General features: G+C 34.7%; 1 protein-coding gene across 2 annotated transcripts in view; it reads left to right on the top strand.

The window, feature by feature from the left end:
- The window catches only part of AGPS (alkylglycerone phosphate synthase), a 127,107-nt gene that overhangs the window by 72,991 nt on the left and 32,433 nt on the right, over positions 1-21,683 (top strand). For both annotated transcript variants that reach the window (XM_044933249.2, XM_006054504.4), the window contains exons 12-14: positions 7,796-7,847; positions 14,356-14,432; positions 16,267-16,379. In XM_044933249.2, coding sequence (XP_044789184.2) covers positions 7,796-7,847; positions 14,356-14,432; positions 16,267-16,379 — 242 coding nt within the window. The remainder of the gene's footprint in view (positions 1-7,795; positions 7,848-14,355; positions 14,433-16,266; positions 16,380-21,683) is intronic.

Genomic DNA, 21,683 nt, shown 5'->3' with positions numbered 1-21,683 from the left:
TCGAGTGCTCTATTGCTTTTCCATATTACAAATACTCAAATGTAATTCTGTCATAGGTTTCATTAATGAGAAATGGTGTACAAATTTGTCAAAATCCTGAACTTTTAATTTCACTAAAATTGGAAGTTAATTAAACATACATAGTTGGTGGAATTTGATGCAGTTTTTGTTACAATTTAATATATTCCTGATAGAAAGTAACAGATGAGAGCCACTTGGGCTAATAAAAGGCAGGTGGTGAGGTTTTTCTTCATCATTGAGTAAGTCAATAAAAATTGCTCTTAAAAAAAAAAAATTGCTTGGGTATTCACAATATGACCATAATCCAAATTCACTATAGAAGACTATATTGGAGATAGATAGATCTCTCTCTCTCTCTCTCTCTCTCTGTCTCTCTCTCTCTCTCTCTCTCGGGATAAATAAAGGTGATGGTTGATTGAAATGTTCTTTCCACTCTAAAGTTTTAATAATTTTGTTCTGTATAATTAGTAATAGCAATTTTTAGAGACAAAAATACTATGTAACTGGAAAGCTTGTCTTACTTGAAACTGATTGAAAAGCCAAGATAGATATTTCATTCTCAAATATTGCTCTTATAAATGAAACAACGGCTGAGAGTAGTCAATGGGATTTGGAGATATTCCACTGTTTGGGGAACCTGCATTTTTACTCTTGTTATACTGCACATATAGAGGGACATTAATATCTATCTGCCTTTCCTGGAAATGAGTAAGTGTATTATGGTTTTCACACATTTTATATTAGTTTATAGAGTATGCAAACTGCATGTGTCAAGAATAGTACTGTATGCTGCCCTGCCTTGTAACAGTATTTTCACACAGAAAAAGTGAGAAAATGATCAGGTTTTGGCACTAGTCGTTGTTCAATTTGTGATTGGAAAGTTCAGTTGATAGCAAGAGAACTAAGATCCATTAAAATAGATGGTACATGGTTTACGATTGTGCCAAATTCTTGATTGAATAATGAGTTGGCTGCTTGTAATTCCTCACTGTCATTTCATAGCATTTCCATTTTTGCACTGTTTGCAGACTCAAGTTGCATTTGAAATGGGAAACTGTATGTTGGTTGAGTATCTTTTGGAAAGGAGTGGACGTGATTGTTCACAAATAGCAAAGTGGGCTCTGTGTATATTTTTTATCACCATTCTTACTGAAGGAAATGAATTAAGCAACTTTATACTGGCAGCAGCAGGATTCTATTAAGGTCGCTCATCTGATCTTTGTCCATGGGAGGAATTGCCCTCTTGCAGTACTTCAGTGCCTTGTGAGGAGCTAGAAAGGAAGATTTAGTGTAAATTAATGTGATTCTGCCTCATAAGTGGCAGTCCAGTAGAATCTCCAGCTTTACTCAGTAGATGGGTAAGTGGCTTTTACGATTTTCTCAGAGAATAGATTCCCTACAGTAGCCTCTCAAGGGGGGAAAGTTGTGTTTTTTAATCAGAATATTAGTGTCATGTGATATTTTTCTGTTTTGTTTTAAAATGACAAGTATCTTTTTACAAGATGTGAAGGGAACACTGAGTGTTGAAACAAGTTCAAAAGCAGTTTTTAAAGTTTGGGATCTTCCCCCCATCCCCTGCCAATAAAAACGTAAGCATACCTCATGATATTGAGAGAGGACCACTTTGTTTCATTATGAGGAAACACTGTGTATGTGTGCATGGATTAGTACGAATTCCTCCGAAAACTATATCTCAGTATCAGAACTAGGTTTTTAGAATTACAGATTAAAAGACGGCTTTTTTTTTTTTTTTCCTTTTGAGGATGAGTGGCGTTTTCTACCTGCCATTGCTTTTATTTTAAACAATTTTAAACTGATAGTATTTTTTTCTAGTGTATTTATACTGTAATTTCATAAGATATACATCATACTTTTCTAACACTTCAGACTGTTAAATTCTGAATTGTTCTGTTTTCAACTTGATTTATCCTGTAGGGGTTCAAATAAATTGAAAGGAGTTAGGTTCAGCACTTAACACTGTAAAACATTTAAAGCTTATTTATATTCAGTGATAATTCTTGGAAGATGGTTACATATAGAAAATGAGATTGTTATTTTAAATCGTTTTTTTGATGTCATGTTTTTGTCCTTCTGAAGCAGAGAGAATAACCTAGCAAAATGCTTGGTTAACTGGAGTCTTTATTGTGTGATCCAGCAAAATGTATCAAACTTGAGGATAGTTATGAGACATGCTGTAACCACTACACTGTTGCTAAACTGCAGATGTAAAGTTACCACCAGGAGACTGTTAGGCATTAACTTTTGGCCTTTCCCTTAATTAACTGGAAGGAGATATCTATCTTGCATTATGTATTTGTTTCATTCTTTAAAACCAAGAGATAATTCTCTTGTTAAAAGAGTTCTTGTTTCCTTTTCCAGGGGATCTTCCCAATATATTATTTAAATTAATATTAATTATTTTATTGTGAGTTTTTCTGTGAGAAAGTATGGTTTTAACTTTATTTCTAACACAGTACAGTTGATATTATGTAAATTAAACAGACATAGTTCCTGTCTTGTAATAGTCACCAAAGGTAAAATTTTCTATATTTGGTAAAATTTTTCTATAACTGTGTTCAAGGGCTTTGGTATTGAAGCATTAACTTCTGATATAGTGTGGATTAGCAGACTGTCTCCAGAATAGTTTTAAGGCTCAGGAACTTGGGCCATTCTAGAGTCTATACTGGGCTTCCCTGGTGGCTCAGAGGTTAAAGCATCTGCCTGCAGTGCAGGAGACCTGGGTTCGATCCCTGGGTTGGGAAGATCCCCTGGAGAAGGAAATGGCAACCCACTCCAGTATTCTTGCCTGGAGAATCCCATGGATGGAGGAGCCTGGAGGGCTACAGTCCACGGGGTCCCAAAGAGTCGGACATGACTGAGCGACTTCACTTTCACTTTCAGAATCTATACTGAACATTTGATTTACTCCTTGGAGGAAAAAACCTTTGCGGTTCAAAGGATTCATTTTTTAACCTAGATACCAGTGCTTTATTTTATAGTTTATGAAGTTAGAAGAAATCATGTAGACAAATGAAACTTGTTAATACTGAATTTCTTTAGCTGGTAACTAGTAAACTAAGATACCTCTTCTAACAGAATGTCTCATCTGAAGTGCAAGTTCTGTTTTTCCCTGTGACAAGGAAGAAATATGACTTAGTTCCTTGAAAACAAAATTTGCAGAAAACTTTTGATGTATTTCTTATAGGGACTGTTTTTCAGAAAAAATGGTTAGATTGAGAAAGAGTTTGCTTTTTAAGTTGTTGGGAATTCTGTTAAATAAGATTAGAGTGGTTTTTTTTTTATTTTTCAAGTTATATATTCAAGTAAATTCCTGGTTGTAGCATCATTAAAGGGAAGAAGTTGCCAGCAACTGGACTTAGTCAATCTTATACCCATGCTTTGAAGTCAGGTTATTTATTTCTTCTTTGCTTAGATACAACAAAGATATGGATATTTCTTTGTTAGTCCATACTGGGTTTCCTGTATCTTTTTAGACTATTTACTAAGTATAAAGTACAGATCAGGTGTCATAGACATGAGTTTGAGCAAACTCCGGGAGATAGTGAAGGACAGGGAAGCCTGGTATGCTGCATGCAGTATGTGGGGTCACAAAGAGTCGGACACGACTTAACTACTGAACAACAACAACAGGTGTCATGAGAGATTTTAGTCAGAGCGCATTTATCATAATAAAAATGAAATCAGTTATTTCATTAACTCCACTTAAAGTAAGCCGTTTTTGTTTGAGTGTTCCTTAAGTGCCCTGAATGTATCATTTACCCAACATTAAAGTTACTTGGTGAAAATATTCCCTCTCAGGTTAGTTCTGATCACCTACCACCAGGGGTCACTTTAACTCAAGGACCCCTTTTCTTCTTGCCTTGTCTATGGAATATTCTAGCAGAGTGTAATTGAATAGTATGAGTATGAACTTAGAGCTCAAATTCTCAAAATCATCAGAATTTATGATGTCTTTAACTATTAAAGGAGATATTTTGAGTTTTTCTTAACTTACCAAGTAGTTGTATAGCAATTGAAACATAATCCAGTCTTAACTATAGATATAGTAACTCAGCTTGCATGTTGTTCTTTAAGAATAGTAATACTGTTTTGCTCTTTCGATTACAAGCACTCCTATTTAATTAGGATGTCATGATTTAAAATGTTTTGATTTAAAATTCTAAGAAACTTTTCCTCCTTTGTAGTTTTAGAATGCTGAATAGTGATTTACAAATTATCAATTGCCAGAGAATCTAAAGTAGTCTTGCTATGTTTTAATCTGAGTGTCTTTGCTTATGAGAATTTACCTGTGACAATAACTGAAAAACTCTATTCACTGACTTTTTTAAAAATGTGCCACTGTTAAAACATGAGATTTAATAAAGCTATTGGTTTGATTTTGATAATTAAAAAAAAAAAAACACTGTTGAAATTGAATTTAGTATTTATCATTCAAAAAGCTTTAGCTTTTTATTCTTTTGGATAGTATTAGTCTGCAACCATTCACTTTGCTTCAGTATGAATAGGAACCGTGGATGACTGACTAGTTTATATGACTCAGCTGTCAAGTTAAAATCATGTTTAGTATAACTGAATATCAGTTGCTATATGTAGCAAGTACCCTGAAACAAGTTTCATACTATTTTTTTCAATTTTTTAATTTGAAAATTTTAAGCATACAGAAATTTTGAAAGAATTTCAAAGTTGCAGTGACCACCTGTATATTCATCTAATATATACAAAAATTACTAACTTTTTGCTCTGTTTTATATACTTGTGTATTTTTCCCTGACCATTTGAAATTAAGTTGCATTATGACATTTGGCTTCTGAATACTTTAGCATATGTCTTCTGAAAATAAAGGTGTTCTTATGTCATGTCTAGGAAGATCAGCAATAATTTTTTCCTTGTATTTTTTATTAATTTTTAAATTTCTATATAAATTTTAAAGATTGCTTTCTATTATAGCTATTACAAAGCATTGGCTATATTTCCCATGTTATACATACAGTGCGTCCTTGAACCTATCTTACCCAGTAGTTTGTGCCTCCCACTTCTCCACCTCTGTTTCACCTCCTCCCAGCTGATAACCACTAATTTGTTGTCTATTATATAGAGTCCAGAAGTAATTTCTTAATCCCATCTAGTATTATTCTATAATCAATTATTCCAGTTGTCCCCAAAATGTATTTTGTGGTTAGTCTTTTCAAACTAAGATTTCATCAAGGCCTACATATCATATTTTAGTTGTTTGAGATTGAATTCCACTAGTTTACTATAAATGTAATATATTAATCCTTTTTTCATTTTCCGATATATATGTGCCTATGTGGGGTGTTTTCCTTATTAACACCTGCTATAAATACAGGTGGAATAGAATCTGGGTGGCAGTAAGAGGTAGAACTTATAGGTCATTGGTAGGAGTTTAAAAGTTTTCTTTTTTTTAATAAAACTGAGTTCTTTCTTACATTTTATTGGTGTGCATAAGCCTAAACATATAAATATGTATGTTAAGTGATATTCTGTTTCTTTTATGAAGAAAAGAAATTTTCTCTCCTCAGGCTTTGTATGTTTTATTCAAAGTTGATGTGCCTGTTTTAGTAAAAACATTTCAGGAAAATTGATTTTCCTTCAGTAGTTTGGAAGCTGGTAATGTTTTTAGAAGCATTAACTCAACTACAAAGATACCTTTATACCAAGATTTGAAAGTATTCAGATTGTAGATTTTTATTTTATAAATATTATACTTTTAACAATACTACAAAATAGCAAATAAATGGGTTTTCATGTAATTTTTGTTTCAAATATGACTTTAAAGCTCTGCGTGAAAGTGTGTTTACCTGTGATGTTTTATTTTTTGAGGCTATGTGATTTATTTGAAATATTATTCATCTAGCAGTCAGAATATCTTGGTCCTAGTTCTACCTTACTCTTTTACAATCATCTAACCTCAGGCAAGTCTTTAATCCCTGTGGTTCTTATGTTCTCATCTGTAAAATGGCGGTAATACAAGTTCTGCTACTTTGACAAGGTTATTTCTTGTTTCTTATATCAAATAAAGACATGAAAGTGGCTTGTACACAACAGGATTCTGTAAAATGTAAGGCAGTAGGTTATTGTTATGCTAAGTATATAAAATTACCTGGTATTGTTCGTTAGATTTGGCAGTGACTTTTTAAAAATATAGATTATATTATCCCTTTACTATCAAGGGCAGGTAAATAAATTATGTGTGCGTGCATGCTCAGTCGTGTCCAACTCTTTGCAACCCATGGACTGTAGATTGCCAGGCTCCTCAGTCCATTGGATTTTCCAGGCAAGAATACTGGAGTTGGTTGCCATTTCCTCCTCCAGGAGATCTTCCCAACCCAGGGATCAAATCTGCATCTTCTGTTTCTCCTGCATTGCTGGCAAATTCTTTACTGCTTAAGCCATAGGGGAAGTCTCATGCATTGGTAGGCAGATTCTTCACCATCTGAGCCACCAGAGAAGTCCAAATAAATTATACAATGTCCAAAATAAGAATCTAACCATTATGTTGTGTAAAATAAAATATATATTGTGAATGGTTTTATAAAATTAAGTATTCGTTCAGTTAAAAGCACATAATAGCAGAAATGTTATAGCACAGTTTTGTTCTTTCAAATGATTCTCATAAATTTTAACATTGTGTTAATACAAATTTATTGATAAATGTTATTCAGGAGATAAATGTTTAAAAACTCTGTCAGTCAAAATTTTGTAGTCTGAAAGCAGCTTCATTTAAAAAATTTTTTTAAATGTGTATCTGTTTGTCTGCACTGGGTCTTAGATGTGGCATGCAGGATCTAGTTCCCTGACCAGGGATCAAACCCAGGCCCCAGGCATTGGGAGCATTGAGTCTTAGCCAGTGGACTACCAGGGAAGTCCCTGAAAGCAGCTTCTTGGTGGAAGTTTAACCATATTAAAAAGTTCCATAGAATATAAAAATCAAGTTTAGAGTGAAGCTCACTTTAATTCTGTGGGAAAACTGTAGCTAATTTAAACCTTGTTAGTGTTTGTATGGTAGCGTAGCATCACAGAATTTATATGAATATTTCCTTTTGTCATTTCTCTTTCCTGCAGCTTTCACTGTGTGTCTAGGCTAACATAACACTGGTGTAGATACCTTAGATACATAATATTATGCTTCAGATTTTGTTGCTGTTTTCATCCAGGTAACCTTTAAAGAATTCTGGACATTGAGAGTTTTTCTATTTAAAATGAATAGAAACAAGTCCTAGAGTTATCTATGAAGACATCACAGTTAAATTTTTAAAGTAGTTTGCCTCACATAAACACTGCCGTCTTCCTCATTTTAGCAGAGTATACGAGTCTAATGACACATTATAGTTCATAAATGGCATAACACTCTAGGCTTGATTTTAGTCTTATACATTTTCTACTTTGTTTTAAAATAATCCACTCTGAAGCCTAATACTTCCGTTAGGTATAGCTATTTCCACAGGTCTTTGCTGAGCATTTAGCAGATGTTGTTGCAAATAAAGATCTGGCAACATATGTGTGTATGTATGCATTATATACATAGATTTCTCCTCTCCACATGTTTTATAGAAGCATTTAATGTTTTATTTGTTGTCATAAAATTATATAAAAAGTTAAGATTTTTTCCCCCATATGTATCTTTAGGAATTAAGCTCTTGATCTCAAATACAAAAAGGTGACTTTCATTTTCTAACTGTTTAGACTCTTTACCATATTAACTTTGTATCCCATTTTTTTCTTTTTAAAACAGAGATGTGCTCCTGCATCTATTCGCCTAATGGACAACCAGCAGTTTCATTTTGGTGAGTAAGGAATGGTGCTTTTAAAATCAGCACTCTAAGCCACAAAAATTTATGAAACACCAGTTATGTGCCAGAAGGAAGACTGAGTGCAAAGCTGGAAAAATAAATGTCATAGCTCCTAGTCTTCAGGAAGCTGTCAGTCTAATGAGGACAGATAATTATATAAATGAATAAGTGCAAGAGTATTAGATGATATGAAAGAAGACTGCACTGAATACCCTGGGGTGCAAATGAAGTAGGTGGATCCTACTTGATTTTGCATAAGATTGGGGCAGAGAGCTGGGAAAACCTTCTTGAAGGAGTCATGCTTAAACTAAATCTTAAAATGTGAATAAAAGTTTGCCTGAGACCATCTCTTCTTTCTTACCAAATTTTTGTTCACTTGTCAACTAAAAATATGGTATCATAAACCTCAGTGCTGTGTTTGAACTTCAGATCATTCAGTGTGACTCAAAAAGAGGCTAATGTGAGTGTGGTTACAGAAGATAAAGCTGAATGGGTAGACTAGGGCTTTGCAGGATAGATTTGGGTTTTCTCTTGTCCACAGAGGGAAATCTTTGTAGAGGGAATAGAATAAATCAGCTTTACATCTTAGAAAGCTCATTCTATTAGCATTATGCAGAATGGATTAGAATGGTGCAAGTGTGGAGGAGGTGTTTAAAGGTTTAAAGAGGCAAATATTGAGGGCTGAGCCTTGTTTAAGGCAGTAGCAATGGAGATGGAAAGTAAGGAATAGATTTTCCAAAGAACAGTTTGCCAACTGGATGTGGAACGTTAAATAAAGGGAAGCATTTAGGGCAACTCCTGATATCTGATTGATTGATTAATTGGATGCATTGAATAATAGTCTAGAAGAAGAAATGATGATTCTGGGGAAAAGACATTACAATGGGTTGTGTTTAAGGTGCCCATGGGATATTTGGGTGGAGAATTCAGTAGCAGTAAACCATGTTTCTCTTTCTTCCTATTTTGCTTGAAGTCTTAAACTTTCTAACACAATTTATTATCTTACCAATTTTAGTTTTATTGCTTTTGAGTTTTTCTATATGCTGAAATTTATTTTTTTATCTAATGTAGTATATTTATAAAATTTATTTATTTATGAAATTTAGTTTGGGATTTAAGTTTATAGAATTTAAGTACCCTCAAAATAGTCCTAGAATGATTGCTCAATAATAATTACTAGAGGCTGTTAGGCAGGCTTTTGTTTGGTCTAAGAGTAGCTTAAATTTTTATTTAGGGAAGAATGATTATCGTAATTATATAGAAATTGAACTAAGGAATTCAGATTGACAACATAGAAAATGTTCTAAAATCATAAGTCACAGCTTTCATTTTTTTTTTTCTTTTTTCTTTAAATTGGAGGGTAATTGCTTGACAATATTGTGTTAGTTCTGCCATGTATCAACATGAGTCAGCCATAGGTATATGTGTGTCCCCTTTCCTAAGTCACAGCTTCCATTTCTTTAAGTAAATTTCTTTCAGAATATCTGTACTACTGATAAAAGTTTAAGATAAATGTGTCCTATAAATGATGAAATTTAATATAATAATTAAATGAAAACTAAGCCACCTGTGTTGTGTCTGGCCTGCATTCGGAGACCTAGGTATTAAGAGAACCATGTGTCTGTCTGATTGATAAGACTGTATTATCCATTTATATGCTAGTATTGTAGTAAATTGTTTTGGACATTGACCTTAGTAAAATTAATTATGTGGGCAAATTTTATTTGTAACTGAGACCTATCAGTTCAGTTCAGTTCAGTCGCTCAGTCGTGCCCAACTCTTTGCGACCCCGTGAACCGCAGCACGCCAGGCCTCCCTGTCCATCACCAATTCCCAGAGTTCACTCAAACTCATGTCCTCTGAGTCGATGATGCCATCCAGCCATCTCATCCTCTGTCATCCCCTTCTCCTCCTGCCCCCAATCCCTCCCAGCATCAGAGTGTTTTCCAGTGAGTCAACTCTTTGCATGAGGTGGCCAAAGTACTGGAGTTTCAGCTTTAGCATCATTCCTTCCAAAGAACACCCAGGACTGATCTCCTTTAGAATGGACTGGTTGGATCTCTTTTCAGTCGAAGGGAATCTCAAGAGTCTTCTCCAACACCACACTTAAAAAGCATCAATTCTTAAGCGCTCCGCTTTCTTCACCGTCCACCCCTCACATCCATACATGACCACTGGAAAAACCATAGCCTTGACTAGATGGACCTTTGTTGGCAAAGTAATGGCTCTGCTTTTGAATATGCTATCTAGGTTGGTCATAACTTTCCTTCCAAGAAGTAAGCATCTTTTAATTTCATGGCTGCAGTCACCATCTGCAGTGATTTTGGAACCCAAAAAAATAAAGTCTGACACTGTTTCCACTGTTTCCCCATCTATTTCCCATGAAGTGGTGGGATCAGATGCCATGATCTTAGTTTTCTGAATGTTGAGCTTTAAGCCAACTTTTTCACCCTCCACTTTCACTTTCATCAAGAGGCTTTTTAGTTTCTCTTCACTTTCTGCCATAAGGGTGGTGTCATCTGCATATCTGAGGTTATTGATATTTCTCCTGGCAATCTTGATTCCAGCTTGTGCTTCTTCCAGCCCAGCGTTTCTCATGATGTACTCTGCGTATAAGTTAAATAAGCAGGGTGACAATATACAGCCTTGATGTACTCCTTTTCCTATTTGGAACCAGTGTGTTGTTCCATGTCCAGTTCTAACTGTTCCTTCCTGCCCTGCATACAGGTTTCTCAAGAGGCAGGTCAGGTGGTCTGATATTCCCATCTCTTTCAGAATTTTCCACAGTTTATTGTGATTCACACAGTCAAAGTCAGTAAAGCAGAAATAGATATTTTTCTGGAACTCTCTTGCTTTTTTGATGATCCAGCAGATGTTGGCAATTTGATCTCTGGTTCCTCTGCCTTTTCTAAAACCAGCTTGAACTTCTGGAAGTTCACGGTTCACGTATTGCTGAAGCCTGGCTTTGAGAATTTTGAGCATCACTTTACTAGCGTGTGAGATGAGTGCAATTGTGCGGTAGTTTGAGCATTCTTTGGCATTGCCTTTCTTTGGGATTGGAATGAAAACTGACCTTTTCCAGTCCTGTGGCCATGGCTGAGTTTTCCAAATTTGCTGGCATATTGAGCGCAGCACTTTCACAGCATCATCTTCCAGGATTTGAAATAGCTCAACTGGAATTTCCATCACCTCCACTAGCTTTGTTCGTAGTGATGCTTCCTAAGGCCCACTTGACTTCACATTCCAGGTTGTCTGGCTCTAGGTGAGTGATCTAGGCTGTGCTTTGCTGGAGCAACCATGAGGAGATACCCACGTCCAAGGTATGAGAAACCTAAGTAAGACAGTAGGTGTTGCGAGAGGCATCAGAGGGCAGAGACACGAACCATAATCACAGAAAACTAGTCAATCTAATCACACGGACCACAGCCTTGTCTAACTCAATGAAACTGAGACCTATAACAATTTTTAAAAAGTTTCAAAGCAAAGATCCTTCTGGCTGCCTGCCATCCCTATTCCACGTTCTGGTAACTATACCTCGGAACATGCTCTAAGATTGGGTCTACCCTCTCTAGTCTTCATCTCTAGTCTTTAGTGTGTCTTCTCTCCCTCTGCCCTTTACTTGGCCACCAGTACAGATTTGATCATGTGTCTTTGCTGTCTGTAACCTTTCTGATTTCTCAGTATTCACTGAAGCCTTCCCTCCTATATATCTTGCCATGGATTCATGATCAATCAATTAAAGAATAACTCTTAGCACAGCAAGGGGTGTCCAAGACCTTGTACCAGCCATGTGGCTGACTGGTTGATATTTGTACCATATTGGTTGTAAATAGAGCACAAACCTTACTATTAATTGTTAATATTTTTATTATCATCCCTTCTCCTGACCTGACTCTTAATATATTGAAATGATATGTTTTCAGTATATTGAAATGATACATATCATTGAGTACACTGAAATTATCTACAAATTTTCCCTGTGAACTAACATTTGTCACATTTAGGAGCTGTTTCTTGTTCATTTATATGTGTCCTGTATCTATCACATAACAGGCACTTACATGTTGATTGACTTAATCATCAAATTAACCCTGGAGGAGGAAATGGCAACTCACTCCAATATTCTTGCCTGGAGAATCTCATGGACAGAGGAGCCTGGCAGGCTGCAGTCTACAGGGTCACACAGAGTCGGACATGGTTGAGTGTCTTTGCATGCACACATGCAAGCACATTGTCAAGGACTTCTCTGGTGGCTCAGATGGTAAAGAATCAGCCCGCAATGCAGGAGACCCCTGGTTTGATCCCTGGGTCAGTCTTGAGTCAGGAAGATTCTTAGAGAAGGGAATGACAACCCATTCTAGTACTCTTGCCTGGAGAATTTCATGGACAGAGGAGCCTGGTGGGCTACAGTCCATGGGGTCATAAAGAGTTAGACATGACTGAGTGACTTAACACTTTCACTAAGCACATTATCCGTAGCACACAACCATCCCTCAAAACTGTATTTCCAGTTTATAAACAATTCAAAAGCTAAATATTTTGAGTATAGTCCACAAGTTACATGTGGTAGAGCTAGGGTTGAACCCAAATCTGTCTGACTCCAAAGCCCGTGACTTTTTCTAATGCTTCAGAGCACTTCTTTGAAACAGGGATTTATTGAATCCTTTAAAACTATTTAATTAACACTGTAACAATAACAAAATTCACTAATCAAAACTGTCCAGCTAGTAAATTTAGCAACTAGTTCATTTGTTTACATAAAATAAAATAGCTGGAATATATTTAGGATATAATTAATTTGATAGGCAAAATTAATTTAAGTAAAAGATAATATCCTCTTAATAGTAATACTGGACCCACTTAAAAGTTAGTATCACTTTTATAATAATTATGCTTCAAAGCTATCATGTCAATTCATTGTTAGAGATATATGGGACTAATTCACAGTGGTGGTAACGAATAGAAGTTACACATTTAAGTTGCAGTGTGATAAGATGAGCATATACCCTTAAGGATTATTCTATACTAGAGTAGTAATGTTTGGAATCTTCATACATTGTGTAAAGGTATGTGGACCAGAAGTCTTTTATGAGGAGGAGATACACATGCTCTCACATTTATGTTTATATATTTATTTCCAATTGCTGTTAAAGCAGGATAAATTTCACCTGGGACTCATTTTGTTGATATCTTTAACTTTATCCATGCTAGAAATGGTATCTTTTAAAAGTGCTGATTATACTAGAGAATATCTCTGGTAGGTTACAATAAAAGAAAACAAAATCCCCAAACAAACGTCTTGTGATCCAGTATCTGAAAAAGATTGCTAGGTTGATCTGTACCTAATCTGCCCTTCATTTTTTGTTTTTTGCTTTGCTCAGTTACAGCATTAATATATAATTCTTAGCTTCTGGTTAAGACTTATGTTAGTTGGTCTTTTATGTAATATAAATTCTTATTATAATGTATAAGAATGTAAGAAGTATTACAGGTTCAGAATCTCGCTCTAAAAAAAAATAGATGAATAGGAAAACAAAGATAGCAAGTGACAGTTTTTCCTCCAGAAATCTCTCTCCACCTCTCCCTCTTTTTTCCTTCAAAAAAGATAGTTTGTTGTTTACACTTATTTTAAAGGAAGGTATCCACACTTTAAAAATAAACAGAATCCCAGAATCTTAAAGCCTTTTTTAAAAGTAAACTTTTTAATTGGAAATAATTTTAGATTTACTAGAGGCTTTAAAATTCTTTATAAAAATTTTATGTGAATGGTATGCCAAATTTTTCTGAATTGAGCTCATAGTGCCAAGGCCAGATGCATGACTCTTAAATGTAACTGTCATGGGAGTTAAGAAGTTGCTACTTTGAAAACAAGGAGAAAACAGTAAAAGACTTTCACTCGATTAAGCTCATTCCGGAGGCAACGATGTTAATTTAACAGACTCTGACACATCATTTATGTTTTTGGGGGAATTTTAGCTCTCTGGGTGTAATTAAGGAAACAATTACTAGTTATATGCAAGAATTCTGGATGAATTAAGAATTAATTAGGAAACAGCCTTAAACTTGGCATCGACTCCATATTTGGTTCTAGTTCTGAATGGTTTCTGCATAATTTTAAAAAAACGAAAGTAGCACTAGCCACTATTGGGTGTTCCTAATGAAATAAAAATTAATGAAGTGATGTTACTGTGTATAAACTATACCATTGAAAGATAAACTATGTGTAGTATTAAGTACATGTAGTATTTGAGTTTTAAAACACCCAAGAAGGAGTTTGGTAAACAAAAAAGTTCTTTGTGACTTTTGAAGGAAATGACAAAGATAAAAGATGTAGATCTTAATACCAATGTTTATATATATCATAGGGAAATTATAAAACCTAAAGTCATGAAAATGTTCACTTTCTTTTAGGATACTAAGATAAAATAGCTTCTTGCTGTTACAAAAAACATAGATAAGTTAATTTGCTATTAATTTAAAATATGAACTTTTTTCTTATTAGGTCATGCGCTTAAACCTCAGGTTTCCTCTATTTTTACATCATTTTTGGATGGATTAAAAAAGTTTTATATTACAAAGGTAAGGGTTTTTTAATGCTTAGGATATTGATTAATTTTGTTTCTTGCATTCTCTTCCTTACACACACCTGTTACGCTTTTCCATGTTGCTGTGTGCATTTCATAATTGTTATTTTTTATGTTGTAATAAATATTTAATCAAGCAACTCAATTACACATTCAATTTCAGGAAATATAAAATCTTTCTCAGATTTGAACTTCCTGAAATAACATTGCATTGAATATTTTATGCATACAGTGTTTTTTATAGTTTGAATTTTTTCCTTCATAGTAGATACCTAGAAGTGAAATAAAAGTAGCATTTTTTTTAAACTTTTGACCAGTGGTGATGCACATGTGCCATTTTTTGGTTGCAGCCTTGCACATGTGGAATTTTTTCTTTTGTTTTAAGTTTAGTAAATCCAGGGGGAAGATAGTACTTTATTTTAGTTGCTGTTTCTTGAAACTCCAGTGAAACTGACCATTTCCCTGTATTTCCTAGACATAATTTCTTTTGTGAATTAGTTGAATGTGGTTATTTTGCTAGGGGTAGCAGCTTTGTGGAGTTTTTGTTTGTTTAAGGAGGGGATGGCTTAATGCTTTGCTGTGTGTCCTTTGAATAATGAAATTATTAGATGCCTTTTTCATAAATGTTATAAGTAGTTTTTCCACTCAGATGACTTCTTTTTAATAAGGTTTCTTTTTATTTTTTGGTACAAAATTTTCTAGTTTTTATCTTTCCTGTGATTGTTTAATGACTCTTAAACTTAGAAAAAGCCTGCCTTCCTCCAGAACTATGATAAAGGCCATTTCCTTCTCTCTCTCACATTTTTATATTAGGAATTTTAAGAAATATTATCTTTATTACTGTTTGAATTTATTTCAATTTTATGGTATGAGATAACTAAATTAACCTTCATCTCCTGCTCCCCCCTGATTGTTAACTAGTTGTTATAACATCATTAAGTAACCTATCCCTCCTTTTTTTATGTTGATTTGCCTTGTCTAAGACATTTTATTACATACTTATCTAAGAAAATGACATTCTAATGTATTAGATTCTTTTTAATGAGCTTTTGTTCTTGAAAAATTAAGGGAATTTAATTTTGTAGATCTAATTTTCCCTCTTATTTTTCAGAATTTTCCTTGTTATCACCGTTATCTACCTGTTCATAATCCTAGAAAAACTTTAGAAACTCTTCATCATTTTAGAAAGCTTATTGATATTTTTTATTAAAATTGCAGCAGCAGCAGTTTGTATATTAATTTGAGCAAGAACTGACTGATTTATAATACTTAGTTTATGTGCTTGGGAATGTATGTTTCTCTCATCTTTTTAGACATGTTTTCCTAACAAAGTTATGTATTTCCTGTTAAGATTATTCTTAGATATGTTGTATTTTTAATTGAAGATGTAAGATTTCCTTTGAAAATATTATTTAGAAAGAAGTTATTGGTGGTATTTAAGGATGCTGTTGGTTTTTTACTTCCCTGCCACCAAACGTCCTTAATATAATGATACTAATTATGTTCTTTCATTTTGGTAGTTTTATTTGATTCTTTGGTACATTTATAATTCTTGCAAGTTATTTCTTGTATTTCCTTACCAATATATCATTGTAATTGACACCTCAGCATACTTTGAAATGAAGCAGTTTTCCATAGTACTGTTCTATTGTGATAACCTAAACAGGTACATTAAGCATTCTTTTTGATTGATGTATAAAATTCCAAAGCTCAAATTTTAAAGAGCTGGTATGTTTGAGCTAAGATCAAAAGAAAAAAAGAGCAAAATGTATTTTGATTTATTGTTTTGTAGGCTGAAACTTATCAGTAATAATAATATTCTTTTGTAGTTTAAAGGATTTGATCCAAATCAGCTAAGTGTCGCTACGTTACTGTTTGAGGGGGACCGTGAGAAGGTTCTTCAGCATGAAAAGCAAGTGTATGACATCGCTGCAAAATTTGGGTATGGCTTTAAGTTCATAATGCCAAGAGAAAGTTAAACTGAAATTCTGGTGTCTCCAAGCAATTGTTAATGTACTCTTTTAAATATTAAATTTGTGTTCATAAATGACAGTCAACTTAAAATGTTGTGTTGGTTTGTAGGAAGCTAAATTGGTATGTTGCTCTTACTATTCTAATCATATACATGACATAGTGAATCTTTTATTGTATTTTCTCATTAATGATAATTTTATAACTTTGTTGTGCTAAGTGAAGTAGAAAAAAGCTCAGTCATGTTGCTATTTAGTGGTAATAGTATATGTATAAAACATGCTATGTTTTTAAAAGGAAATTGTGTTTAATCAAAACTGTTTGATAAATTATCTGTGCTCCACCCCCTGTCACTTACTGTTTTGTGCTAGTATAAAGAAACAGAAAACATTTCACATTTATAACCAACTGAATAATGATTGGGTGGTTTCTGTCTGTCTGTTTGATGGATTATAAGATTGATGGATGAGAGCTATAGTGAAAATGCCATTTATCAGGGCTACATTTCCTTTCTTTCATTTTTAAGTACATAATAAACTGACAGTTTTCTGGATACCAGTCTTTTTTTTTTTCCTTCCTAATTTCAGAGGTTAAAATATATCATATACATTATCTTTAATCTGGGTTCTATGTAAATATTTACTTTTATTTCCCCTCCCCTTTTTTTTTTTGCTGTTCTTTATGAGAACAAATGAACACTTAATTTGGAGCCATGTGTCTTAGAATGCTCTGCTTTTATGTGCTTTCCTCATATATAATATTCAGTCCTTTGTCTTTAGGGTTTTCTGAACTTAGTATTAAAGTGTAGTATTCTTAGAGAGAAAAAGATCTCGGGCTTAATTTTTAGTTTACCTTTGAATTGTGCTTGATTATTGCAAAATAATCTTTCAGTTTTATTTTTGCCCTCTTCTAAAATTTGCTAGTGGAATTATACTTTTTTTAGTAAAAGCTGAAATTCATTAATCTTTCACTTTTTCTTCTCCTTAGTACTTTTTGGGAACTATTGATGTTTTAACCAAATTAGTTAAGAGTACTATAAAAATTCATTTAATGATTGGATGGCTTAGATATCAGGTTAACTCTGAAATTTTTTGAAATGTACATATTTTTTAGTTTCCAAGTTATGTGGAGTACGTATGCAATTTGATTTGAAAACTTTTTTCTTAAAACCCATGTTATTAGTGAGAAACAATTAAGGAGATTCAAATGAAAACCTGATCACTATTTGTAAGGTTAAATTTGCTTACGTTCACCTTGCTACTTCCCACCCCCACCTCTGTGCACAAGCACACACAAATTGCACTTTATAGAATCTATAATTATAATCTCAGTACGGAGTAACCAGCAAATCATTACTAGTTATGTGGCACATATCCTGTTATACTGGGTACAGGATGGTGACAAAAGACCTTTTTGCCCTAATGCACACATAATTTTTATATTATGTCTCTTGGGGCATCACCATTGATGCCTGATATATAGTAGATGCTTGATTAAATATTTGCTGAAAGGATTAATGAAACCAGAATATTTTCCCCTGGCATCTTCTGCTTTTTTTATGCCTGATTACTATGTCACCCTTAAAACAGTGTGTTTTAATCTTTAGGTATTTATCTAAACCGTTCTGTCAGTTTTATTTAATTTGAACTGTCAGCTGTGGTGAACTGGCTTTTTATGTAATGCCAGTTTTGTTTTTCTCATATAACATCAGCCATTTACAACTTAACAGTAAGAGTGAATCTTAAGATGATTCAGCTCTCTTTATATACTGATAGTCAGACCCAGCAGATAAGGCAATGGCACCCCACTCCAGTACTCTTGCCTGGAAAATCCCAGGGATGGCGGAGCCTGGTGGGCTGCCATCTGTAGGGTCGCACAGAGTCAGACACGACTGAAGCGACTTAGCAGCAGCAGCAGCAGCAGCAGTGAGACCCAGAACTACTGATTTAATTGCAGCAATTTGTTTTTACTAAAAAAAATTTGTATCAAATTCATCCATTAAAAATAGATTATAGTAAATGAGATATCTACTTAAAGCAATGGTAAAGGGAGTGTAGTTTTTTTGTTACTATTATTTGTGACTTCTTAATTATGTTTTGTAATTAGTTTTGTAGAATACTTTCATCTGGTGCCCTTCATTTAGATGAAGAAGTCTGTATTGAATAACTCCGTGCTGTCTCTAGGCAGATGACTTAGGGCTCTTTTGATTTCTTGATACTTACATCTTCATGTGGTTTTCTAGTAGAAGTCCTGGTTTTTCCCTAGTTTTCTCTAGGCACTGGTTCTTTGTTTCAGCCACTGAAGATTCAAGCATATTTTTATTTAAGATGCTACCCTGCCAACTCCTATTCCTCAATCATTTCTCCTACATGATTAGCTGAAGGAAAGCATCACTAAGTTTCTCTCTAATGAAGTTTTCATAAGTTAGTTTAGCTTACATATTTTATTTTGAATTAAGGCATTGTTAATCTATACTTTGTTTTCTGTTCTTTTGTTTTATCCTCTGTTTCTACCACAGTTGAGAACTTTTTTGTGTATTATCTTAGCAGTTTACCATTTTGCCTTCCACTCCCACCCAAACACTGTTAAATACCTTTGAACACATATGATCCAACAGAATATAATAGCAAATGTTGAATAATCGTACTCTGGTTGTTTATCTATGTTTGCTGGTAACATATTTTAAATTCTCTAAAAACTAAGCAGAATAAACATTGCCTGTCACCAACCGTGACAGATGTGTTGACATTTAGCATAGAACTTAAGGTAATATACTACTGTTTTTAAAGGGTTATACTTAAAGTGTGACTTTTAAAGTGCTTAGGTTGTTTGACATAACTTAACGTGAGTGATTAGGTTCACCAGATGGCTCTTTTATGTAAAAAAATTGTCTCAGTCCTCTTTCAGTAGTCTTCCTAGTCCTTCATGAAACAGCGTTAAATTTAAGAACCTTGTTAATTGATATTTAAAATTTGTGGTAGAGGGGTAAGAAGTAGGGGATGGATAACATAAGGCAGTTGAAATTTTATAGTTTTTTGAAATGGCTGCAAAAGTGGCAAGTTACAAGCGTTTAATCTAAGCCCTACTATGGTTTACATATTGTATCTTAAAGTAATTCTGGCTGGTAAGATACTTTATCTTAAAGTAATTCTGAAAGCCTTTAAAAAAAAAATAGAGCTTCCAAAAAGCTAAATTTGTAGGGAAACCTGTGATTCAGAAAAGCAAAGCCAGAGCAGCTTTTCTTTGCAGAGGTTTATGAATTTAGAATGGACATCTAGTTTTTTCCTGTTTTAGATTAAAAAAAAAAAAAAAAGCATATTTCTGTACTTTGTTGTACTAGATTCCAAGTGAAACAGGTTCTTTTTTCCCTTTGTCAGATTTAGAAGAGGATCTAAAGAAAAATAGCTTTGACCTGGGACTGCAAAGTTGAACTCTTTCTCATCTTGATATATATGGATGCTATATTTTATATCAGTAGGCCGGATATTAAAATGATAGACAGGTCTGCTAAATGTTTATACCTGTTACTTCTCACCAAGTACATACTCAGAATGCAGCTTCTCAAAGATTCCCAGCAGTGGTCTCTTGCACCCTCTCCTAGTCTTCACTCTCCTTTACGTGAACTGTGTTTCTTCTATCAGTAGGGTTTTTCCTCTCTTGGAGTCAGTGTCTGACTCCAGTTCATATCTACCTGAGGTATGGGTTCGTCTGTTTTTTTTTTTTTTTTTTTTTAATTTGTCATGATTTTATTAAGTGTATCTACATTTTGAATATTGTTTATCCTGTTATTTTTCCCACAATTTTGATAACTTCATGATATATGCTTATTGTTTAAAAAATGAACAGAGAAAATTGCAGAGAAAAAGTAATAATCACTTAAAAATCTGCTCTTTAACGGCCACCGTCATTATCATTTCAGTGAGTGAATTTCCAAGGGGCACTTAATCTTTCTCTTTGCCAGTGATTTTTGTTGTCAAAACTATCATGTAGTAAGTTTACAGATGTATTGGTATCTACTTCTGTATGTCTTTTGATCCTGGTCAAGTGTTAGTTGCTCAGGCATGTCCAGCTCTTTGTGACTCCATGGACTGTAGCCTGCCAGGCTCCTCCATCTGTGGGGTTTTCCGGCCAAGAGTACTGGAGTTGGTTGCCATTTCCTTCTCTGGGTTCATCTGTTTTTTTCTAAGCACTTGCCACAGCAATTTTCTGACTAGTTTTCTTTTTGTTTTGGAACTTTATTTGACTCCCTACCCCCACCTCATATCCATACGCATCTAACCCAGAACTGTCTTCTGTTTCTCCTTACTTTTCAATCTCAGCTGCTTGATGTAAATTGTTTTCCTTGCTCATTAACATTCTACTAACAAACACCTCCCCTTCATTTCATTATACCCTGTTCCCATGTAGTTCTAGACTAGAGGTGTTCCTATTAAGTCTTCACTACTCCTTCTGGATGATACTAATTTATGTGTATCCAACTATAATACTGGCATATCTGATCTAGCCAATATGTCCTAGCTTACAAGTGCCTTACAGTATTTCCTCAGGAGATGTGGGTTTGATCCCTAGGTCAGAAAGATCTCCTGGAGGCATATGTGCTTAATCGCTCAGTCATGTCGGACTCTTTATGAACCCATGGACTGTAGCCCTCCAGGTTCCTCTGTCCATGGGATTCTCCAGGCAAGAATGCTGGAGTGGGTTGCCATTTCCTTCTCCAGGGGATCTTCCTGACCCAGGGATTGAACCCGGGTCTCCTACATTGCAGGCAGATTCTTTACCATCTGAGCTACCACCGAGGCCCTTTTGCCTAAAGAATCCCATAGACAGAGGAGCCAGGCAGGCTACAGTCCATAGGATCACAAAGAGTCAAACTTGACTGAAGTGACTTAGCATGCATGCAGGCATGCACGTTTGTATAGAACAAAGGTACATATGCATTGTATTATTTACTTACTGCCTACTGCCGACTTCAGGCAAAACATTGAGGGGAAGAAAGGAAGGCGTTAATTGAATTCATAAGAGAAATGAGAAGAGGCTCAAAACCTGAGTCTTAAGCAATACCTCGGTTAAGAGCTCAGCATCCTGAGACCAAGAAGGTGCAGTTAGTGTATTGAGAGTGGAAGTCGCTTCAGTCGCGTCTGACTCTTGGCGACCCCATGGACTGTAGCCCGCCAGGCTCCTCTGTCCATGGAATTCTCCAGGCAAGAATACTGGAATGGGTAGCCATTAATTCTCCAGAGGATCTTCCCAACCCAGGGATCAAACCCAGGTCTCC

This window comes from Bubalus bubalis, chromosome 2, assembly GCF_019923935.1.
Source record: "Bubalus bubalis isolate 160015118507 breed Murrah chromosome 2, NDDB_SH_1, whole genome shotgun sequence".
Classification (NCBI taxonomy): Eukaryota; Metazoa; Chordata; class Mammalia; order Artiodactyla; family Bovidae; genus Bubalus; species Bubalus bubalis.
Note: the sequence above shows the minus strand (reverse complement) of the source record. Positions and strands in the feature narration are given on the sequence as shown.